At 32.1% G+C, this 22,957-nt stretch overlaps 3 protein-coding genes across 3 annotated transcripts; all 3 read left to right on the top strand.

The window, feature by feature from the left end:
* Positions 1-1,939: 1,939 nt before the first annotated feature.
* Positions 1,940-6,009, top strand: HELRODRAFT_179637 (hypothetical protein; the record flags this gene model as incomplete). Its single annotated transcript, XM_009028442.1, has 8 exons — positions 1,940-2,151; positions 2,672-2,804; positions 3,190-3,274; positions 3,543-3,654; positions 4,676-4,768; positions 4,966-5,052; positions 5,540-5,582; positions 5,833-6,009. 8 exons carry the CDS (start codon positions 1,940-1,942, stop codon positions 6,007-6,009), a joined length of 942 nt encoding a protein of 313 aa, XP_009026690.1.
* A 2,608-nt stretch (positions 6,010-8,617) lies between these two features.
* HELRODRAFT_193621 (hypothetical protein) lies at positions 8,618-12,560 on the top strand. The gene is made up of 9 exons (XM_009028441.1): positions 8,618-8,793; positions 9,132-9,320; positions 9,481-9,616; positions 9,870-9,957; positions 10,279-10,412; positions 10,705-10,778; positions 10,927-11,019; positions 11,237-11,323; positions 11,528-12,560. Exons 2-9 carry the CDS (start codon positions 9,148-9,150, stop codon positions 11,730-11,732), a joined length of 990 nt encoding a protein of 329 aa, XP_009026689.1. The 5' UTR covers positions 8,618-8,793; positions 9,132-9,147; the 3' UTR covers positions 11,733-12,560.
* A 9,767-nt stretch (positions 12,561-22,327) lies between these two features.
* Positions 22,328-22,748, top strand: HELRODRAFT_148584 (hypothetical protein; the record flags this gene model as incomplete). Its single annotated transcript, XM_009028440.1, has 2 exons — positions 22,328-22,459; positions 22,707-22,748. Coding segments are annotated over 2 exons (174 nt in total), but the record flags the coding sequence as incomplete, so codon positions are not given.
* Between the last annotated feature and the right edge of the window lie 209 nt (positions 22,749-22,957).

Here is a 22,957-nt window from a genome sequence, read left to right as displayed (position 1 = left end):
GCTATATCTACTTTTGCTTTTTTTGGTACTTTTCTCTGCAACTCTCTACCTACTTCTCTGACTACTTCTCCATCACTTACGAAATTCAGAGCGGATTTCAAGACTGATATTGTGAATTAAGCTGGAAGTTATTTATTAAACTCATGTAGCACTTAATCTCCTTGGCATGCAAATGTATAATTTGGTAGTAGAAATCTTGACGTTTTTGATATATCGTCCCTTGAACCGGCCGAATAGTTATCACAGCACTACTATGATAAGAATTTTTCGGAATGGATTGCAGTTATAGTGAGTTAAGCCGGTGATTTGTTCTAAGATTCATGTTGTACTCAATTTCCTGAGGACGAAAATATATAATTTAGTAACGGATATCCCGACATTTTTTTATGTAGAATATTGTAAAACGACGAAAAGTTATGAATAATTTTCCGCAAGCAAGTTTGTTTCATCCTAAAGAAAGAACTTAAACAACTGAAAAGAAGACTCAAAGAATTATATATGTATATATATACATATATATATATATATATATATATATATATGTGTGTGTGTGTGTGTGTATATATATACATACATATATATATATATATATATATATATAACAGATTGTTCTAAGTCAGAAACTAAATTGAAAAATCTTCTTAATAGTAGGAATAAATAATATCTATTCCCATTTAGAGATCTGAAATGTCGCTAGGATTTGAAATTAAATCAAGTGTTTTAAGTTGATGTTGTATACATTCGTTCTCTATGAAATACTCTCAAAAAATTTTGTTTGCTTATTCATCCAATCTGTCGCCGTCAATATTTAAATATCAACAAGTACCAATCGAAAAACTGAAACATGAGTTTGAATATAACTTTTTACATTTAAAAAAAATAAGTACATGTTTTTTAAAAAAATAAAAAATAATTGTTACACACACACACGCACACACGCACACACACACATTCTTATATATACACAAAAAAACTATATCATTGCACTACGAATCATTTGACTTGAAAATTAAATTAAATAATTAAATATAGATTCACTCAGCTTTTCTGAACGAAAATATCACGTATTACAAAATTTATGCATATTAGCTAATTGTTTGAGAAACTGATCAACATTGTATTTACATATATTTTGTTCACATATCTAAAACATATTGTTACGACTCGCGCCTCTAATTCGTATCGCGCGAGTTCACAATTTCTAAAAGACCTTTTTTAGAATGGGAACAGCTTTTGTTGTACAATGAGCAACAGTAATCAGACGTTAATTTCTCTCGTTCTCTTTGCAATCGATGACAAATCTTCTCGTCGGATGGCGCTTCACTATACGCTATATCAACCTTTGACACTGTAGATCGATTCTTTGAAGGATGTTTAAACAGTTCTCGTCGTAATGGTAGAATTTTGATAAGAGCTATCACTGGGATCGGAGAAGTCTAATTGCCTTGTCTAATTCCGAGAGCTGATTTCTTGTTCGTACACAAATCTGAAGACCCTCAAAGTAATTTCCTTCTATGTGTTGGCCTTGACGCATAGATAAAGAATTTATAATGACGATAGATCTGTTTAAAAACAAATATTAATTAATTTACATAAGGATACACAATGCCTAGGTATCGTCGACATATTCCTTTTCTTTGCACTATTGTTTCTTCTATTGTCTTTGTTTTATCATTTTCCGGTCTTCTGTCCGCCATCTTAATTAACCGACTCCAGTGTCGACTTTAGGCCCTTTCTTCAGATTGTCACAGTATTGATACATATTAATATATACATTGATACGTATTAATATATATATTGATACATATTAATGCAAACATACATTGTTACTAATTTATTTTTATACATTAGATACTATGTCGTATGTATGTAGGATGGATGTTTTTATGTAATTACGAACTGATCAACAGCTTTTAATTTAAAATTTAAATTAAAAGCAATGCTGAGCAACAAAGCTACGTTAAAGATCATGTTTTCTTGCAGATGTAATTGCGTTCATTCCTCCGTTATTTTGTGGTTGTGGTTGATATGTTCACTCCAGGTTTGTGCTGCTTGGGCTCCCGATAAAACTCCACAAAAATTTCAACAAATCATCGAAGCCAGGTGCGAAGAATACCAACAAGTTGTCAAGCCGGGTTACTTCGCCAAAAAGTTAGCTAGGGCCTTTTTTTTATTTAGTTTAATTAATTTTTAATTGTGTTAAATTAACAGTTAATTTTTGATTGGCTGTTTATGGTTTAATGTTATTTTTATTTTTGAGGTAATTAATTAAATGTATTTCTACGAGAATAAATATTTTTTAAAATACCATTACTAAGTAATGGTGTAATGGTATTTTAAAAAAAGTAATGGTTACTTGCTTGAGCAACATATAATTGGATGAATATTATTAAGAATAAGTATATAGTTTATAGTATAGAAATTAATTTTTTAAAAAAGCTTTTTATATAAAAATTTCAGAATGTTAGTGATGTTAATGTCAATCGTTAATAATAATTACTTTTTTGTTATTATTTATCACCATATTGTTATTAATCATCCCCGTATTGTTATTATTTTTCACTGTACGGTTATCAATTATCACCGTACCATTATCAATTATCGCTGTATCGTTATTATTTATCACCGTATCATTATTAATTAATCTCATATTGTTAACGCAAATGTACAGACCACTTAACTGTACACTTTTATGGAAGCACTTCAGTGGATCATTTGCATTCAAAGGACCTTGTGATGTGGCACCAGAAGCCTACCAGCCTTTCATTGAATACGCCGACCACGATGTCGACACTAAAGATAAGGTCGTCTTAGGACATGATTTAAAATTAAAATAAATTTTAGGTTTGTTTCTTAGTTTAGGATTGAAACTGTCGTTGGTACAAAAAAATAATTTTTAATTCAATGGATACAATCTCTGTTAACATCAAGTATAATAACACTTGGAAGCTATAGAGAGATAGATATGTAGGGGATATTCAAAAACACAGCACAACCAAACGTTTTAAACAAAATTTGAAAACCATCCATCATACAAACAAACAAATTCCACAAACAATTAATTAAATGTTTTATACAGCATCATTTCTACGACGTTCAACAGTAAATACAAGGGCACTAACAACCAACATGCAAACAAAATACAAATATACATGCAAGCAAACATACATACAAACAACAAAAAACCAGACAGTATATTGGAGCGGTATGACAGAGTTTGTGATAGAATACACCTCCTATAAAAAACTGACAACAATAAGAGATCTGCTGGCAGGTCGGTTGGTTGTTGGGAATGCATCTCTGACAACATTTCACTGTCCACTTTATTGTTTTAATTATTTTATAATTCAAGTAAAAAGTAAATTTATTTTTTTATTTATTCATATTTAATTACTAATTTAACGGCATTTTTTGTTTGGTTGACCTAAGACCAGTTTATTTCTTAAGTTTATAATAATATTGCCCAATAAAACGTTCAAATCATAAACAAAACCAGACACACACACACACAAACACACGCACATATACAAACACACACACAGTTTACTTAATAAAGACATCTGAAGTTTGGTGTGGTCAAGTAGAATCACCCGGTATCAACTACACTAGCTGCCCATCGTACATCGATCGATCATGTAACAATTCAGCTGTTAGGTCATTTTGGAAACAGCTTTCCAAACATGTAAAAATAAATGCCCTACTTATAGTTAATTATAATTAATTAACTTCTCATTTATATTTTTATTTAATTACAAAAAACGAAAAAATAATATTGTGGTAATAATGATTTCTAATGCTTAAGTTTATTTCATTCATTGTCATTTCATTTATTTTACAAAATTTTAAACATATAAAAGAAATTAAATTATAATAGATATTAGTTTTTAAAAGTTTGCCAGCAAAATAAAAGGTCGAGTACAGCTTTTGTTGAATGCAAGTTATGAAAAGCCGTATTCAAGAAATTCGTACGTTATTTCTGCCAACTTTTTTGTCAATTTAGTAATTTTATTAGAAAGATTTCGGAGGGTGACTGGGATTTTCAACCCTACCCAAACTTTTCTCCTCTGGGTGACCTTAAGACCTGAAAGCCTCCACCCCATATGACTACACCTCTGATTGAATATTTATATTAAATTTTCATATTTTATATTAATGTCTGTGTTTAATTATTGTTACTGATGTTTAAAAATGCACTAAGGAAGATTTTTGAAGGCGACTATCGTTACATTTCTCAATATTTCAAATCGTTGAGTATACTTGGTTCGGCTACCCATTAATTTTTTGTTGTAATCGTTTGCGTACCGTGCCGAAACATTAATTGCATAGATTGTATGATAGGGCAGTGGTATTGTGTTTAGTGATAACATTGATAGTAGTACAATCATTATTTGTTGTTTATTTGTGTATTTGTTTTACTAAATGTTTTTTATATTTAAACAATTGGACTAATTTGTTTTTTTTTTGTTCCTTTTTGGAATATCTTTTACTAATTTATTCATTTATTCATTATATAATCAATTAAATAATTCATTCGTTTATTCATCCATCCATTCATCTTCTCCTCTCCTCCATTCAACCATCCATCCATCCACTCACTCACTCTTTCATCCATCTCGTCATAACTAAACATGCCAAATTAATTCTTGACATAAATTCGTTACTCCTCTTAACTCAGAATATTCAGTGAATACGAGCTGCCTAATCTAAACCACGAAGTCACTCCCATCATTGAAGTGCACCTCGTCCGCAATTTAAACTCACAATTCTAGTAAGATCGCTGATGTTTTGTTTCTTTCTACGTATTTCTTTATCACACAATTCATTTTATTTTAACATATTTCTACATTACAATATTTAATGTAAAATAAAATGTTTAAATGTTTTTTAAAAGCTTTAAAGGATATAACAATCAAACATTTTTAATTAAAATTTAACTCCCTGATCGGAAACAAAAAAAAATTCTAGCGAAACATGCGATAAAGGTTCAATGATATTACTGAAGGAAGACATTGCCAAAAGAAAGATTCAGATGACGTGTGATATTGATAACAAGTGAGTCTGGAAATGATTAATATTTTTTGTAAACATTCTAATTTGCCAACGTCCTACCTCGGGAAACATGGGTCTCTGGACGCGAAACGAAGATTGATTGATTGATTAATTTGCCAAGCTTGTCTGAGTTCGCTCGCTTTTTATAAATTGCGTTATATAGTTTTGATGGATTGATTGATTGATTCATTCATTCATACATTCATAATCGTCGATTGCTTTTTACTCTGTAATTTTTTCAAGTTTTGTGATTAATTATAAATTTATTATTAAATTTTATTATAAAATTAGCGCTAATCACCTTCATTATGAATCATTCGGTAGTAGTATTGTATATTTCAGTTATAATGCCTCGTAAACATTGTGTGTTAACGAAGTGACATCACTCGTCGTTAATAGAATGATATAAATATCATCAACCAATTGATATCGTATCATTAATTTGATCGAAAAAACCTTATTTATTAATTTTATTTCAAAAATTTTTCAGAGAAATTTACTTCTTCCAATGTGCAAGATCAGGGGACTGCAAAGTCAATTTAAAATGTGATAACCAACCAAAACTACAACAAACAAGAAACTCTAACCAACAACATCAGCCCAGTGTTTTTTATTTGGCAATTTTTCATATTCTTTTCGTTTCCATTACCTTCATGTCTTAAAAGAAGTATAACTTTTTGTTGAACAGTTTTTAGTTTTGTCAATAAATATCGTAAAAAAGAATGTGTTTGTAAATATTTCACATTTATAATTTTAGAGGTTAAACGATAATAATTATAACAGTCTTTGGTGTATACCTGTTGTCTAGTAAAGCGTGCAATTCATACGTCCATATCCGTTTCCGGTCGAATATCAGTTTTTACTATCCGGCTATATCCGACTCCGACCGAATATCCAAAAATACAATCCGGTGCAACTCTAATTGCCATGCGAACTAAGTGGACATGGGTTAACCGCTAATGTAAATATTTGTAACAGATGACGTTTTTTTTCGGTTTATTTATAAGTTAGGCCCAATAAAAAAATTCTCCATAATAATTGTGATTGCTGTTTAATCATGAAAATCAAGTTATATTAAACTGTCTTGGTTTTTGAAATTTAAATGTTATATACATTGCATTACAACTCTCAGATCAAACCAATTTTTTTCATCGCATCTATGTAATAGAACATGGTAAACATTTAAGAATGTTTCTCCTTAGAAAATTTCTTTCGTCAATGAACACGTGAATCATTCTTATCTTAATGGCCCACGTATTAAGACTTATAAAAATAGTTTTCCTACTAAAATTTTGCAAGTCTGGTAATTATAACACAATGAAACATTGCTTACATACATTACTGAAGGCAGGTTTATTTATTCTCTATTGTAATTGGACACACACAAATTGTATTTATTTGTTTATTCATTCATCTACCTAGCCTTCACCTATCTATCTTCTATTCATCCATCTATCTATCCTATTTATCCATCCATCTATCTATCCATCCGTATATCTATCCTATCTATCTATCATATCCATCCATCTATCTATCATATCTATCCATCTATCTATCTATCCATCCATTTATCTATCAAACATCTATCTACTCAATTAAGCATACAAAGATACAAAATACGTTTCAAACGTATCTACAAAGACAAACTCACATACGTAGGTGCACTCAAGCACATGCACGTAACAACACACACACACACACACACACACACACACACACACACACACACACACACACAAATCTGCATAGCTTCTCATTATAAAATTGCATGCAAATTTAGAAACACTAGAGAGGAAATTTTATCAATTTTAACAAACATTAAACATCACGCATCTGATATAAATATTGATAAATATTGTTCATTCAACTTGAAGTTTAAGTAAAAATAAATAGTTCAGGCTTTTGATAAGATAAAGAAGAGGCGTTGTGTAATTATGGTAAATATTTCCGTTCCTGAAACGTAACACAACATTCATTCAAAGTTAAAATAAAATCATTATAGTAAATATTGCTGGAAAACTAACTAAAACAATATTTTAGTTACATTCATAAGACTACCCAGATGAATTTAAAATTTTATGGCACGAAAAACCAGAATTAGCGACAATTTTTACCATCAAAAACTTCCTTATCATCATCATCTTCACCATTAGCATTCATCATCTACATCATTTTCACCATTTAAATCATCTTCACCATTGGCATAATCTTAACCCTAGACTGTAACAAAAAAACTTCCTCCAACATAATATTATGATCATATAGAACAGACTCAACGTAAATTATTGCTAATATTGAAGGTTAAGATCGAGTTATGATCGTACTCGTGCATTATTTTTCACCTATGTTTCTATACATTTTCATATCTCATTCACTTTTCTCTCTCTCTCTCTCTCTCTCTCTCTCTTTCTCTTTCTCTCTCTTGTGTGAGATATATTGTACAGTACATGTAAATGAGTGCCTATGAGTGTATGCTGTTTATAAATGCAACTTAATGTACGTAGCAAATTGATTGTTTGTTGCAATAGCAAGCGAGGCATTGAAATGTCTTGGAAGTAAATTATTTTTTTCGGCACCGTTTACTTTGTTAACGTTCTCTTTCTCTCTCTCTTCTAATCTCTTTTTTCCACTCTCATCCTCACTCTTTCCCCAGTAATTATTATTACATGAGTCTATCAACGAATGAGAACATTTCAAGAGAAAAAAAATCTCAGTTGAACGACGTAAGTTAGTCGCTGTTCGTTTGTTAGAGCGGTGAAATGAATTTCTGTAACCAGCATGAGAAAAAATGAAAAGAGAGAAAGAGGAGAGAGAGGAGAGAAAGAGAAAAAGAAAGAGTAAATTGAAAAGAAAGAGAAAGAGGAGAGAGAAAGAGAGAAAGAAAGAGTAAATTAAAAAAAAAGAGTGAAAGATACTATAATAAGGATGATGAGATGGCGGAGTGGATAATAAAGATGAGGATGAAACTTACGGAGATATAATTGAGGATGCACTAGTGAGTGGTAGGGTTATGTTGATGAAAATGAAAATGGTGATTTGATAACAATTAGTCATATATGATGATGATGATGATGATGAAGACAACGACGACGATGACGACGACGATGATTGGAATGGTGTCATCACAAATGCAGGAAAATTGTGATTATTTTAATAATACTCACACACACCCACACACACACACACACACACGTACACAAACACACACACATATAAATACACACACACACACACGTCACATTATACATACAATACATAATTATATATATATCATGTTCTTCTCATAACATGTACATACGTACAGACTTAAGATGAAGAAGAAGATGATGATGATGAAGAAGAAGAGATAAGTTAGGTGATAAATATATATGATGATGAGAACGATGATTTATATAAACGACTTGTTTGTTCGCACAGTTCAGCCAGATTATATAAACTTATGCAATCTCTATATTGCATATACCGAATTCGAATTAGGTAAGCACACACACACAAACACAAACACACACACACAAATATATTTATATACATGTTCAAGAACATAGGTTCATGTTTTTCTACATGTCAGTTCGTTTATTAATGTTGCCTACTGCTTAGTTTTACAGGGATTATATTCATTCTCTATAAAAAAAAAACATTTTGCTTTTAAGTTAAAAATAATTTGTTCTTGGATGATTTGTATTTAAAAAAAAATTAGTATAAATAACGAAGTTTTTTTTTCTTAACACAAACTTGGATCACTGGGTAAAAAGATGACAATTTTTTCATTGTTTTTCATTGTATCACGACTTTTATTTTGCGAAAAGGTTGAAGGGCTGCCTGCAAATTTTATGATAAGGGTTTTTTTCATGCAATTTATACATAACATATCATGATTAGTTTAGTTGTTTGCCATGATATTTAAGTTTTTGTAATGAAATACCAATGTTCAATTTTGTTCATTGAGGTCTGGTATTCTTTAAGATGAAATTTTGATTGTTTTACTTGTTATGAGTTAACTGACACCAAATTGTTTTCGATTTTATTTCAATTTTGAATTCATCAGATTTTAAAAATTTTTTATAAAACTTAAATACCGACAGTCAAAACAAGACAACAATGTCTACAATGCCTTGTTCTATTATGATGAACTCGCTGCTGTCGTTGACGTTGTTGCTGAGTCTGCCTTCGCTGGAAGCTGCGCCACAAAGAACTCCTATGTCATTTCCAAATATTTTCATTGCCAGATGTCAGGAGTTCCAGGAAGTTATCAAGCCGGAGTTGTTTGAAAAGTAAATGATTGGATAGTGCAATAATTCAGAAATGTTTATATACCAGTGTTTATACTTTAGACTGTTTACCAACGCAATAAAAACATGACGTTAACATCACATAAACATGACATTAACATCACAATAAAAACATGGCATTGACATTACCAAAACGCACCAGCAACCCAAAAAATTGTTCTACACTCTGGTACAAGTTTGCCAGTTCATTCATGTACAAAGATCCATGCAATGTAAAGTCCGAAGATTACCAGGATTTCCTGAATGAAGCGGATCATTACATGGATACGAAAGATAAGGTACCGTTTTGTTTTGCACCGCTTGTTTTGGTTTGTTTCGTTTCGCTATTTATCACTGTTTCGTTTCGTCTCGTTATTTTTCACTTTTTTCAGTATTGGAGACAAATTTTCGGTAATATCAAACATTAATTATATAAAATGATTTGACATTTAACCATGAAAATTAATATGAAAAAAATGATTTAATAATTATTTTAAAATAGAAAAAATTATACTCATTATTGAGATGATTTGTTGAACAACCTTAACACAGACCATGTATTGGAGCGGTATGACCGACTTTGTCATTGCGTACACTGCCTACAGCAAAACCTACACCACAATAAGGGACCAACTGGCTGGTAGTTACTACGTCACGTTATCACTTTACTAACATTTTTTCAGAATGACAATTTGAAATGCAATATTTTCTCAATCTATTTCGTCTCTTTCTTTCTGTCTCTTTCTCTCTCTCTCTCTCTTTCTTTTCCTCTCTCTCTCTCTTTGATATTTTTCTTCACTTTACACAAACACACCTCTCTCACTTCTCTCTCTTGGACTTTTTTCTTTTTCTTCACTGTACACACACACACACACACACACACACACACACACACACACACACACACACACACACACACACTCACACACACGCACGCACGCACACACACAAACGCAACCAGTGTACATACTGAAGAACTCAGACGTATGGTGCGGACAGGAGGGAAAACCTGACATGAACTTCAAGCAGTGTCCCGGTTTTGAAAACTGTCCCAATTCTGCTGTCGGAGCATTTTGGAAACAAATGTCTAAACACGTTGGTGGTTTGTATGTTTGTTTTGTATGTACGTTCGTTTTGCATGTTTGTTTGTTTTATATGTATGTTTGTCTAGTATGTTTGTCTAGTATGTTTGTTTATATTAGTGTAAAGTTATTTGTTTGTACGATTAGATGCTTATTCAAATGTTCGTTCGTATTCTCTTTTATTAACTTTAAGTACAAAACTGAAAACTTGCATGCTATTTTCAAACAAATATTAATTACACTTTTGTGATGTCTGTTTACAAATTATGAAAAATCCACTTCTTGAAATTCCTGCACAATTTTAGTTTGCCAGCAAAGTTAGAGGCACGGTTCATTTGATGTTGAATGCCAGTAGTCCTGCTGCTTTCCGAGAAAACAGGTGATGACGATGATGACGACGATGATGAGGATGGCGATGGTGGTGGTGATGATGGTTGTGGTTGTTATGATAACGGTGAGGAAGATGATGAATAAATAAATACTATGTATTGAAATCCAAATAAAATTTTTTCTGAAACTTTATAAAGTATCTTTGCTACACACGAGTTGCCAAACTTGAACAGAGCCAACACTCCGCGTCTCTTCGTCCATATGGTCAGCAATCTAGGTTCAACACCTGTGTTAGTTTTTATCCAACAACTTTTCATATGTAAATAATTATTACATTGATTTATTTGTAAAATTATTTTGAACTGAATTCATGAACACCAAAAGACCGTTTAAAAATTCAACACCAACGTCTAACTAAATGTTTTTGAAAATATAAGTGATATATTTTTTAAATTAATTGATAAAATTTATTAAATAAGAACAGTAAAAAAATAAATTTATTTAAAGCGAAGAATGTGTAACTGGGTCGGTGGCAAGACTGAAAGAGTTGGTGGAAAAGAAGGGAATGGCTTTCCATTGTGATCTGAATAATAGGTGATGATGATGATGGTGACGTGTTGATGATGATGGAATGAATGATGACAATAATGATAAAGTGCTGATGATAAAGATGTGAGTGAGGATGAAAATGATGGCAGTTATAATAATAAAGATGAATTTGGTGTGCGTTTAACAATAAATCGACAAGCAACCAACAGAAAATTAAACTCAAAATTTAAAAAATTCTTCTTCCCAAAGGAGCATACGCCACTTCCAATGTGTTGACGCAGCAGATCACAAGGGGTGCCCCCAAGAGCAGGTCTGCCCTGATATAGCCCACGGTAATTCGCAACAAAAACAGCAGAAGTCGTCTGGTGAGAACGGGGCCAACAGCCTAGATGGAGTCGTCATAACTCATTTACTGTGTTTGTTTTTAGCGTTGTATCGTTCTTCTTCTGTTTGAAACTGATGGAGAAGTATTTGAGTGAAACGATCAAAATATGCAATTTAGTTGTTTCACTTGGTTTGTAGTGGATCATATTTTTCTTTTTGTCAAGATTGAACACGTTAACTACTGTTTGCGATTATCTAGTTTGTATTTTTTGGTCGTTTTATGGTGAATTATGATGCTAATTAACAAATTGGCGGTTAGGAATGAAGTTTTATTAAGAATTTCTATATATTATGTTCAATGAATTGTAGAAGTTAATATAATGAGACTCAGTCACTAAGTTAATAAATGAGTATTTTAATTGAGTTTTTTGGTTTTTACTGTATAAGTTTAAAGCTTATTTTCTTTTTTTGCATTAATATTTTTAAAGGTTTCAAATGTCTTTTGATAATGTTACATGGTGATGTATGTATATTTTGAGTGTGATTTGGTGTTTGCTTTGCACGTGTGTATGTGTGAATACGCGAATGTTTGTACTACGTATGTGTGTATAAGTAAATGCGTATGCGTGTGAATTTTTTTTATTTGAGTGCACGTCTGCTTGTGCATGTGTGCTTATTCGTGTTGCTTCAATGAATCATCGCGAGAACGTATGCTCCATTTGTTATTACCTACTTGTACGTACGTGTGTGTGATCGATGATAATTTGATATTAATTTGCTTTGCCATGATTTGTCTCTTATCAGTTTATTTTATTAAATATTTGAAAAAATCAATTAAAATAACAAAAATTGTCGTTTTTTCAATATTTATTGAAAAATTATTTTTGAAAACGCAATTTTTTTAAAATTTCAGCTAATCTTTTCAGAAAAAGAAACCAATTTTTTTGAATGTAAGAAAGGTATTCGAATTGTTATATTAAGCTTTTAAGCTTTTTTGGTTTGAAAGAGCAAATTTTAAACTACTAAGAGACATTAGCATGAAATATTCACACATATAAATAAAAGTAGCATCTTCATTTCAACATGCATTTGAAATGTAAGGTTGAATAAATCAGAGGCGGAGTTAGAAAAGTACCAAGCCCCCTTAAGTTAAGTTAAGTTTAGCCAACAAAGTTTTTGGCCCTTCCTATCATATTAAAATTGAAATCCGGATTAAAGTGGTCCACATCAGCCATTTGAATAAGTCAACGGTAATCGTGTTTCAACGCGTATAAATGTCAATGTTTGTTTATCTCTTGTTTCGTCAGTGTTTATTTATTTACATTTACTTTAATGAAGATTTATAAAATAGCATAATTATGTGACGGAATTAGTATGAATGAAAATTAAAACATTCGCAAAATTATAAAAAAAGAGCCAGTACTATAATATCAAACACAAATAGAAGCAAAGATGCACTTTCGGCAGCTGTGTGCGGCCATGCATCTCGTGTTATTTTTCGTTGAATCCTTTCATTTGAGTGAAATCCTTTCAAATGTTACTAGCGGCACTGGGACATCCACATTCTTGAAAAATAGTTTCATCGCCAGGTGCCAGGAGTATCAGGATGTTTTGAGGCCAGAACTCTTTGAAATGTCAGTCAAATAATATTTATTTCTGCTCATGATTCCTGTGACTTTATATTTGACTAAACTTTTTCATTTTCATTTCTTCAACTAACTACATTATTATCATATTACCATATCACACCACGCCAAACGATACGATACCCTATCATACGATACTGTATCAATAAAGATACAGCACAATCACACAATGATATCATGATAATATTAGGTACACCAAACGATACTATACATGATACCAATACCATACGATACTATACCAAACCATGTGATGCAATACGGTTCGATACCAACATCGGCACCAAACAGTACCCTGCCACACCATATGAAAAAAATGATACTGTATCAATACTAATACAATACTATAAAATTAAATCATCCCCCCAGGAATGTAAACTGTAACGAGCTTTGGAAGAAGTTCACCAACGCATTCAAGCTGAAAGACCCGTGCAGCGTGCACCCTGAAAACTACCAGAGTTTTCTTGATGCAGCTGACCACCAGTTGAACACCGTGGATCAGGTGTTAGGATTGTGCTTTAATTTGGATTCAATTAAATTATGTGGTTGATTAATTAGATAATTGATTAATTGGTTTTTTTTTGTGGGCGTGTGTGAGTACCCATAAAAGATTGTACTTCTTTGTTTATGTTAAGACAAAAGTTGCAACTTTTTGGATTGAGTTGAGTAATATAAAGGGTAAGGTGACACAAAACAATTAATAAGTTTTTTAATTTAAATTAACAAGTTAATAATTCAAAGTTTGTTTTTGTATAATTATTTATATAAGCATAATTTTCTGACATTACCACTGCAGACCATGTTCTGGAGTGGAATGGAGGAATTCGCTACAGCTTACACAGAACACAGCAAGTTGTTTGTCACAAAAAGAGACCAACTAGCCGGTTGGATCGACATCCATTTTCACTATTTTTCATTTTTCAGTTTCATTTTTTTCAGTTTTAAATTAAAAAAAAGAGTTAAGTCATATTTTAACATTGATGCCAATATTTTCTACTTGATGGTAGCTTGGTTAGAAAGCTAATAAATTCAGCCTATAGCACGCAAAACATATGGTGCAAAATTTTTTCCTATGTTCTCGTACACGTGTGAGTTTGGAAAATTAAAAAAAAATATGAAGACAAAACCGTACGTACATCGTTATGTAAGATGAATTGTATCATTTTCGTGAATGTTGAATGCTAAAACTCCAAAATCTGTTGACAATTTTTTATCATACTCAATATGCCCAGCGTACGTTTTAAAGAACGTTGAAGTATGGTGTGGACAGGTGGAGGAGCCAGGCATAAATTACGTTCAATGTCCCGGGCAATTAAACTGTTCGGGCAACGCTGTTGATTCATTTAGAGAACAAGCTGCACTACACGTTAGCTCACTCTGTATGTGTATGTGTATGTGTGTCTGTCTGTCTGTCTGTCTATGGGTGTGGGTTTAATCTTATTATAAAATCGGGGTATTTTTTTTTTTAGAAAATTTAACGAGTTAACTGATCAATTAATTTTATTTTTCAAATTTTGATAAGTTTGTTAAGAAGGTAAAAGGCACCGTGCATTTGATGCTGAACGCCAGCATTGTGCCATCCTTCAAGGAGAACAGGTGATGATGATGATGATGACGACGACGACGACGATATATGATAATATTAAGAACATGATGATGATGATGATGATGATGATGATGATGATGATGATGTGAACGCGATGTCGATGATGATAATATGTGGACATGATGTTGATGATGATTACGCCCGGACGTAGAAAATGTCAGGCTGAGTTTAGTACTGGGACCGCCACAAAAAGGGGCAGCAATAATTTAGATGAAAATCATCCAGAGCTAGATGTAATATTGTTTCATACACCTGGAATGATTATTGAGTTTTTAACAAATTGCTTATAATGATGTACTCACTACATTCTCCGGTGGTGCGTGCACGCACGTGTTATTCTATCGACATGCTATCGACAAACAAACTAACATAATCTAATTTAATCTTTAATCAAGTAAATTCCAATTAAAAAATAGTTACTTTAATGGATTATTAATATTTCAAAAAATTGTGAGAAAAATTTCTCATAAATCTCGATTGAAGCATGTTTGCTACGCGCGAGTTCGTGCACTTGAGCAAAAACAACACGCACACTCTCTTCGTCCATCTCGTTACCAACCTCGGTGGGAATCCCATGTCAGTTTTACATTACTATTTTTATTCTTTTTATTATTCTTTTTATTATCTTTATTATTCTTTTTATTTTTTTATTATTCTTTTTATTGTTTTTATTATTATTTTTATTGTTTTTATCATTTTTTTTATTGTTTTTATTATTATTTTGATCCTTATTATTATCATTTTTAATACTATTATTAATATAAATAATAGCCGCACCAGTTGTAGAAATTGCAGTTGTAATAATTGTATCAGTAGACGAAATAGTGTTAGAGGTAGCAGCAGTAGTAGTAGCAGTAGTAGCAGTAGTAGTAGCAGTAGTAGCAGCAGTAGTAATAGAAATAGTAGCAGTAGTAGTAGCAGTAGTAGTAGCAGTAGTAGTAGTAGTAGTAGTAGAAATAACAGCAGTTGTAGTAGTTTTAGTAGCAAAATATGTGGTAGTAGTAGAATACTACTATTATTATTAATAACACTACTGCCATAAGAGCTACGCTTATACAAATATTATTACTACCACTACTATTATTATATAATACTATACACACACAACTAAACACACAGATACAAACGCACTTTCACACACATACACAAACAAACACACACACACAAACACACACACACAAACACACACGTACACACGCAGTGAACTATGTACAATTGGATCGGTTAAATCACTGAGACAATTAACTGAGAAGAAAGGCATACTATTTAAATGTGATCTCAATAGCAGGTAGCAAATACTACAACTAATACTTCTACTCTACCATTACTACTGTTGCGACTACTTTTACTACTACTACTACAACAACTTCTGCTACGACTACTACAACCGCTGCTACGACTACTAAAACTGCTGCTACAACTACTACCACTAACCAACAAAAAACAATTAATAATAAGAATGAAAATAATAATAAATTTTTTAAAGAAGCATTCTTTACTTCCAATGCGCCAATGACCCTGACAACCGTGCCTGCCCTGGGAACAAGATCTGCCCAATGCCGAGCGTATTTTCCAGTTTTGCATTGAAAAATTATAAAATTGAAAAATTTACATGTTGTATAGCTGTCTTGTTTTCATTGCTTTTTGTATAGCTTTATTATTATTATTTCCTATTATTCCTATTTTATTGGAAATAATATTATTACCCTTTGACAAAGTTCCAAGAGTTTTATTTTATATCGCAGTTTGGAAACATCTGTGTGCGTGTGCGTTCGTGTTTGTGTGCGTGTGCGTTTTGGTATGTGTGCGTGTGTGTGTATGTGTGTTTTAATGTTTAAAATTTATTAAAATGCGTCCGACAAAGTTTGTTTACTTCTTAATTTAAATAATACTTTATACGATTTGTTTATAAATTTGAAATACCTACCTGCCGAATCTTTTCAAACTTGCACTCAGACGTTCAAGTTCAGTTACGTCTAATCACAGATACGTCAACTCAGAAAACCAGACGTCATAGTAATAAGCACAATAAATCAATCCCAATTGTCACTTTCTGCTATGGAAAAATTCAAACTGCTAGCCATTTTCTTAGTCCTATCTCTAGAAGATAGCGGTTTAAGTTTTGATGGTAATTTTAGCAACAACGTCATTCACACGAAAGAAATTTTTCTGGCACGCTGTTTTGAGTTCACAACCGTCATTAGACCTGATCTTTTCGTCAAGAAGTGAGTAAATATTATCATCGTCATCATCAGTTTAATATTATTTTTCTTCTTCATCTTCTTATTATTATCATCATCGTTAGGGTTTTAATTAAACTGTTAATGTTTCTCTCTCATCGTTAAATTTCAAGTACACTATATTTCGATTCCTATACTCAAGTTAAGATTTTTACTTTACACATAACCCTGGAGACCAAAAAATTGCACGTATTTGTGGGAGGTTTTTGAAAATGTTTTGAACAAGACTGATGACTGCCAAGAATCCGGGTTTGATAATCTGTTCTTTGAGACATATGTCGGCTATGAACAGCCAATGAAAGTACAATTTTCACATTTTAAAATATGATTTCACTGATTATTTTAAATAATTGTTAAAAAATTTTTTGTCTAATAATACGTTTATTATTTAATTTGTTTAATTATTATTTTGTCAAATTCACGTAGACGTTATTTTGGCACAACAATCAGCGGAGCGTTGTCTACCGGTATTGCCAGTTGAGTCCCAAATACAACCTCTTAGAAGATACATTTTTTGGTTTCCACTTTACTGTGTTTTTTTTTTCATTTTCAAATCTAATTTTTGAAATATAATTAACTTGAAATCAATTGAAGTCAAAAATATAGTGAGATATTACACAAAAATGATTTAAAACCAGTTAAATGATAATTATAAAAGGGTACATTATGAAACCGTTTCCGCAATACTGCCTGAATAAATATGGTCCAAGACGTCTTTACAGTTCCGAAAAAAAAAATGACATATGCGGGGGATGTCACGTCGCTGACACCTGGTTCTACTACTTAGAAATTGTTGGCGCTGTGTTTCTTCTTGAAGTTTTCCCATCTGTATTGTTACCAAATTATAAGTGAAAAAATGATGTTTTTGTAAATTTTAACACTCCTGATGATTGTAATGATAAAACATGCATTCCATTAAATCTAACAACGCTAAAAAATGTAATTTTGGTTTTTGATTCTCTCATTCCATTTGTTCCATGTTCTTCTACAGATAGCGACACACATTTTTGAAGGTCCAGCCCATCTTGTTGTCGATTATACGATCGATAAGCATTTATTCATCGCCAAGTAATCTTGTTTTTAGATTTCAGATTATTAATTTTATATTCCAGGCTATAATTATATATTTTGAAAGTGAAATTTTGGTTATCATCACGTGTAAACCAGACGAACTAGTCTCACAAACTCTCTCTCTCTCTCTCTCTCTCTCTCTCTCCGTTTGACTCTTTTTTCTTTGTCTTTCTTTCTCTTTCTCTCTTTCCCTAAATATTTATATATATATATATATATATATATATTTGTATTTTTTAAATAATTTCAGTCGTCTCATAGAGAGAATACTCTCTCGCATAAAAGTGAGCAGACTGCCGAACATCACGATCCACATTGTTTCATCATTGAGATCTGAGAAGTTTGAATGAATTTTATTTCTTTTAAATATATAATAATATTATTTAATTATAATATTTAATTATATTATTGATAATTATTATTCAGTTTAATAAGAGTAATTTAGGTAGAACTGAATTAACACAGACGTGAAAAATGCGACAAAGATTATTTGTACGAGCTGAGAGAGAAGATTGAGAAGTTAGACATGAGATTCATGTGCTTGCCCAAGGACCAGTAAATAAATACATTTTTACTTAAGTTTTTTTTAATAGCATTAAAAATCTAGTAACAAATTTATTTGTAATTAAATATTAAGAATGATTGAATAAAAATTGAAAGGGAAATGATGATGGCCCAATGCTTTTACGACCCTTACAACAATCTTTGCTCGAAAAAATTGAAAATTTATTCATACATGTCGAAGATTTTTAATGGTTGTGATTCACGTTTCAAAAATTTTCATTTAATAATTTGCACATATATTTTATTTGTAGTAAAAATCTGTTAAAATATTATCAGTCAGCTCTTGTGTTTTATTGATTCGATGTTCAAAATGAAAAGGCGTCTTGTATTGAAAACTCAAATTGATTATAAAAAAAACAAACCTTGCTTACAAAATATTCGTAAAATTTTATCCTATAAATTGCAAGGTTTAATCCCTAATTGCTTAACCAAAGTTTGAACAATTTTATGAAACACACGTTGGCAAGATAAGAAGAGTTTAGTCACGCTTAATATCTTTGCGTGTAGGTTTCATGGTTGCATATCTATGATTGAGGCGAGTCATTCGTGTTTGCGATACGTGAGACGTGCAATGTTGTGCTGGATGTCGTTGTCGAGTGTCGAAAGTCCACGCATGTAAATGTACCGCTAAGTTGTTGAAGTACAGATTAGTAATGTGTTTGTATGAGTGTCTATGTAAACTTTATGGGTGTATTTATGTCAATTCATGAGTTTAATTTTTTTAGTTATTTTGTTTCTGAATTAGTTGCGTTGCTTTCTCACTGCATATATTAGCAAGACGGTTTAGTTGGTCTCAGATTTATTATATATGTAATGTTTCTGTATTTGTAGATATAAGTTGAGAAAATAAATATATGGAAATACAATAAACAAATAAATAAATAAAAACAAGACAAACATTTTCGTTTAGAAATGTTCGTAATGCTACATGCACTGGACTCTATGAAACACGATTGATTGACAGATTGAAGTCACGCCTCTTTAATTCTGATTGGATCGTTTTGGACGTGCCTCTAAGCGAGGTGAACACTTGACATCCCACTTGACTCAAAAATAATGCTCTATATAAATTCGGACAACACGTGTGTGCAGTATTTGTTCTCGGGGTGTTTTATGATAATTTTTTCACGTTACTTTGCTGGTTATTGAAAAATAAGAGTGAGAGTGAAGAAGATTACGTTAAATTATTTGTTTATAGGTGGGTCATTTTGTTTTTTTTCTTGTGCTCTATGTGCTAGTTGGGTTTGAAAACAATTTTGTTGTGCGTTCTGAGCTAGATAGCGATGCGTTTACCGTAGGTTTTTCCATGAGTTCTTGTTTATTTCAAAGCAGTGTTCATTATCAGCATGACTTTTTGATGTTGTAGACGTTGTTACATTTCATTAGAGGAAAAAGTGAATTACTTGCAGGAGGAGAGCAGCATCACAATAGACGACTTCAACTTTCAGATTGAATCACACATCGTGTAATCACATATTTATCCTTATATATATATATATATATATATATATATATACAATATATAAAGCAATATTATTTACAAATATTCCATTATTTCTTACAAAAACATTATATATATATATAAACTTAATCGATTTGAAACGCAGCTATTGAAATGTCATTTTACCACTACAAATTTATCCAGTATTAACAATAATTGTAGATTTGTCCATCTAGTCGAACTTGTGTGGCACTCGTGCTGCAGCATTGATGGCGGTTTCGAAGCAGTGGTAGGTAGTAAATGAACACTCATGTTAGCTTAAGTGAGTTTTCCACTCGGCTGCTCGATGAGTAGGATGAGTATGTCTGACAGATGGGAAGGAGAGATAATTTATACTACTACATACTTTACTCGCTACTCAATCTTACTTGGTACTTTATTGTAAGTACTCAGAAAGACTTTAATGATGACATAGTTTGTTAGAAATATTCTACGCATTGTGACGCGTGTCAATAGCATGGTGATTTGCTTTTAAGTACTAGTGAAACGCAGATAATGTTTGTTCAACCAATGTTTTTAAAAATAAAAAAACTAATTTTTTTGATGTTTTAAAAAATGTTTCTTCATAAACGTTCTAAACATTTTTTGATTTAAATTTTTTAATTCATACAGAAAAAAAACTATCGGAAAATTTTCAAAAAATTTCAAGAACCAGGAAGGGAAATGACTGAGTTGAGAAGGAAATCGTTTTACATGAGTGACATTCTGCACTCCATCAACTCTGATCAGTCACGTGACCAGTTTGATAAGAAGGAGCACGTGACGATTTCAAACCAATTTGATGGGCGTCACGTTAAAACGAAATGCCAGTTGTTATCAACTCCATCCATCCAACAACATCAGCAGCAACAACAACAACACTTGTTTCAACAAAAAATATTCCAACAAATACTTCAACAACAACAACAACAACAACATCACATTAATAGATGCCAAAAGCATATAAATGACCCACGACAACAACAACAACTACCTATTGTAAAACTGAAGCAAACCCAGCTGGAACCCATTCTAAACAAACAACAAGACCAACAACAAATTCATTCACAAACTCATCTACAACAAAAACATGACGCTCAACAACAACATCAACAACAATATCAGCGCAGTCTTCAAACCAAACATCAAAAAAATCAACTGCAACTATCTGAAAACCAAAATTTTAATCTAAGACACCAACAGCAGCAGCAACAGCAGCAACAACATCAACAACAACAACAGCATGATAAGGAGACACATTCAATCAACGACATACAACTACACATGATGAGAATGATTAATTTGAATGCTGGTCGAACACAGCAGAGCATGGAAAGTTTCATCGACAAAACAAAATTCACTTTTGAAGATATTAAAACCAAAGTGATGAACAGCAACTGCAATGACATGCACAACAGCAATAATGATAATAATAACACTATCAACAAAACTCTTAAAAACAATCTCAATGGTATTACAGACGTCTATTGTGCTGATGGGAACAAAAGCGTTAAATGTAAGTCGACAGTCAAAATTGATTCTAAAGAAAATTCTTGCATGAAAATTGATGTCTTTAGTGGCAACAACAAAACAACTGCCGCGGAAAACATTAACAACAATAACATCAACTTTAACAGCAATATCGTAAATTCAACTTGCGATATTAAGACATCAAACGTCAGTCGTCACAACAACATCAACCAAAACGATATTAACAACAATATCGTCAACAACAACAACAACAACAGCAGCAGCAACAACAACAACATTGTCAAGAACAGCAACAAACAAGCTGATGAAGTGCTAAAAACTGCAACGTTAACAACGCAACAAATACAACTCAACAAATTACACCAGTCATTTTCAACCATAAAACATTTGCCACAGTCACCATCGCAAATAAACCCACCATCATCATCTCTTACTCAAATATGTCCGACCACCACAAAACATCCCTTTATATGCCCCACTTCACCCATTCATAACTTCTACCCATACCCAATTCGGTACGGCTACCACAACCTACCACCCAAAATTTACCCACCATTCCATTATTTCCACCAACAGTATCAACCATTCCATCACCACAGTCACCATCATTCCTACCATCATCTAGAGCAGCGTCGAAAGAGAAGAATTTTGTTTAACCAGCTTCAAATTCATCAGTTGGAAAAAATTTTTAGGAGACAGAAGTATCTTTCTGCTGCTGAAAGAGATCAACTGTCTTCCATGATTGGATTGAGTCCTACGCAGGTATCTACGAGTGCGTGTGTGCGTGTGTGTGTGTGTGTGCATGTGTGTGTGTGCGTGTGTGTGTTTGCGTGCGTGTGCGTATGTTTATCTGTGTTCGGATGTTTATATGTTTGCTTGTAATTTTTTTCCTAAGTGTTAAAACCTTTCTTCTATAAACTATTTCATCATTGTATTACGTATTTCTTTTATTGCCTTCTTCTTGGTACAACAATAACGGCAATCACTCATTGTAACTTCATCACCCTAGGTGAAAATCTGGTTCCAAAACCATCGGTACAAGACAAAGAAGGCGGACAAAGACAAGTTGAGAACGCAAGAAATAAACAGGCAACATTTGTTGACGCAACATTTTAACAAATATTCCAACAATAACAACATTATTAATGTCAACAACAACAGCAGTAGCGCCAACATTAATAACATCAACAGGCCACAAGATAACACTTACGATTATAACAATAAGTCATATAGTGATTTTTACAGCAGTAGCATTAATAA

Source organism: Helobdella robusta, assembly GCF_000326865.2.
Source record: "Helobdella robusta unplaced genomic scaffold HELROscaffold_55, whole genome shotgun sequence".
Taxonomy (NCBI): domain Eukaryota; kingdom Metazoa; phylum Annelida; class Clitellata; order Rhynchobdellida; family Glossiphoniidae; genus Helobdella; species Helobdella robusta.
Note: the sequence above shows the minus strand (reverse complement) of the source record. Positions and strands in the feature narration are given on the sequence as shown.

What these genes read in the sequence shown, in the direction of transcription:
- HELRODRAFT_193621 (XM_009028441.1), top strand. Translation starts at nt 9,148, where the DNA reads ATGTCTACAATGCCTTGTTCTATTATGATGAACTCGCTGCTGTCGTTG. An exon ending in ACATGGATACGAAAGATAAG is followed by an intron (nt 9,617 to 9,869) that starts GTACCGTTTTGT and finishes ACCTTAACACAG; the next exon opens with ACCATGTATTGGAGCGGTAT. An exon ending in GGAAACAAATGTCTAAACAC is followed by an intron (nt 10,413 to 10,704) that starts GTTGGTGGTTTG and finishes GCACAATTTTAG; the next exon opens with TTTGCCAGCAAAGTTAGAGG.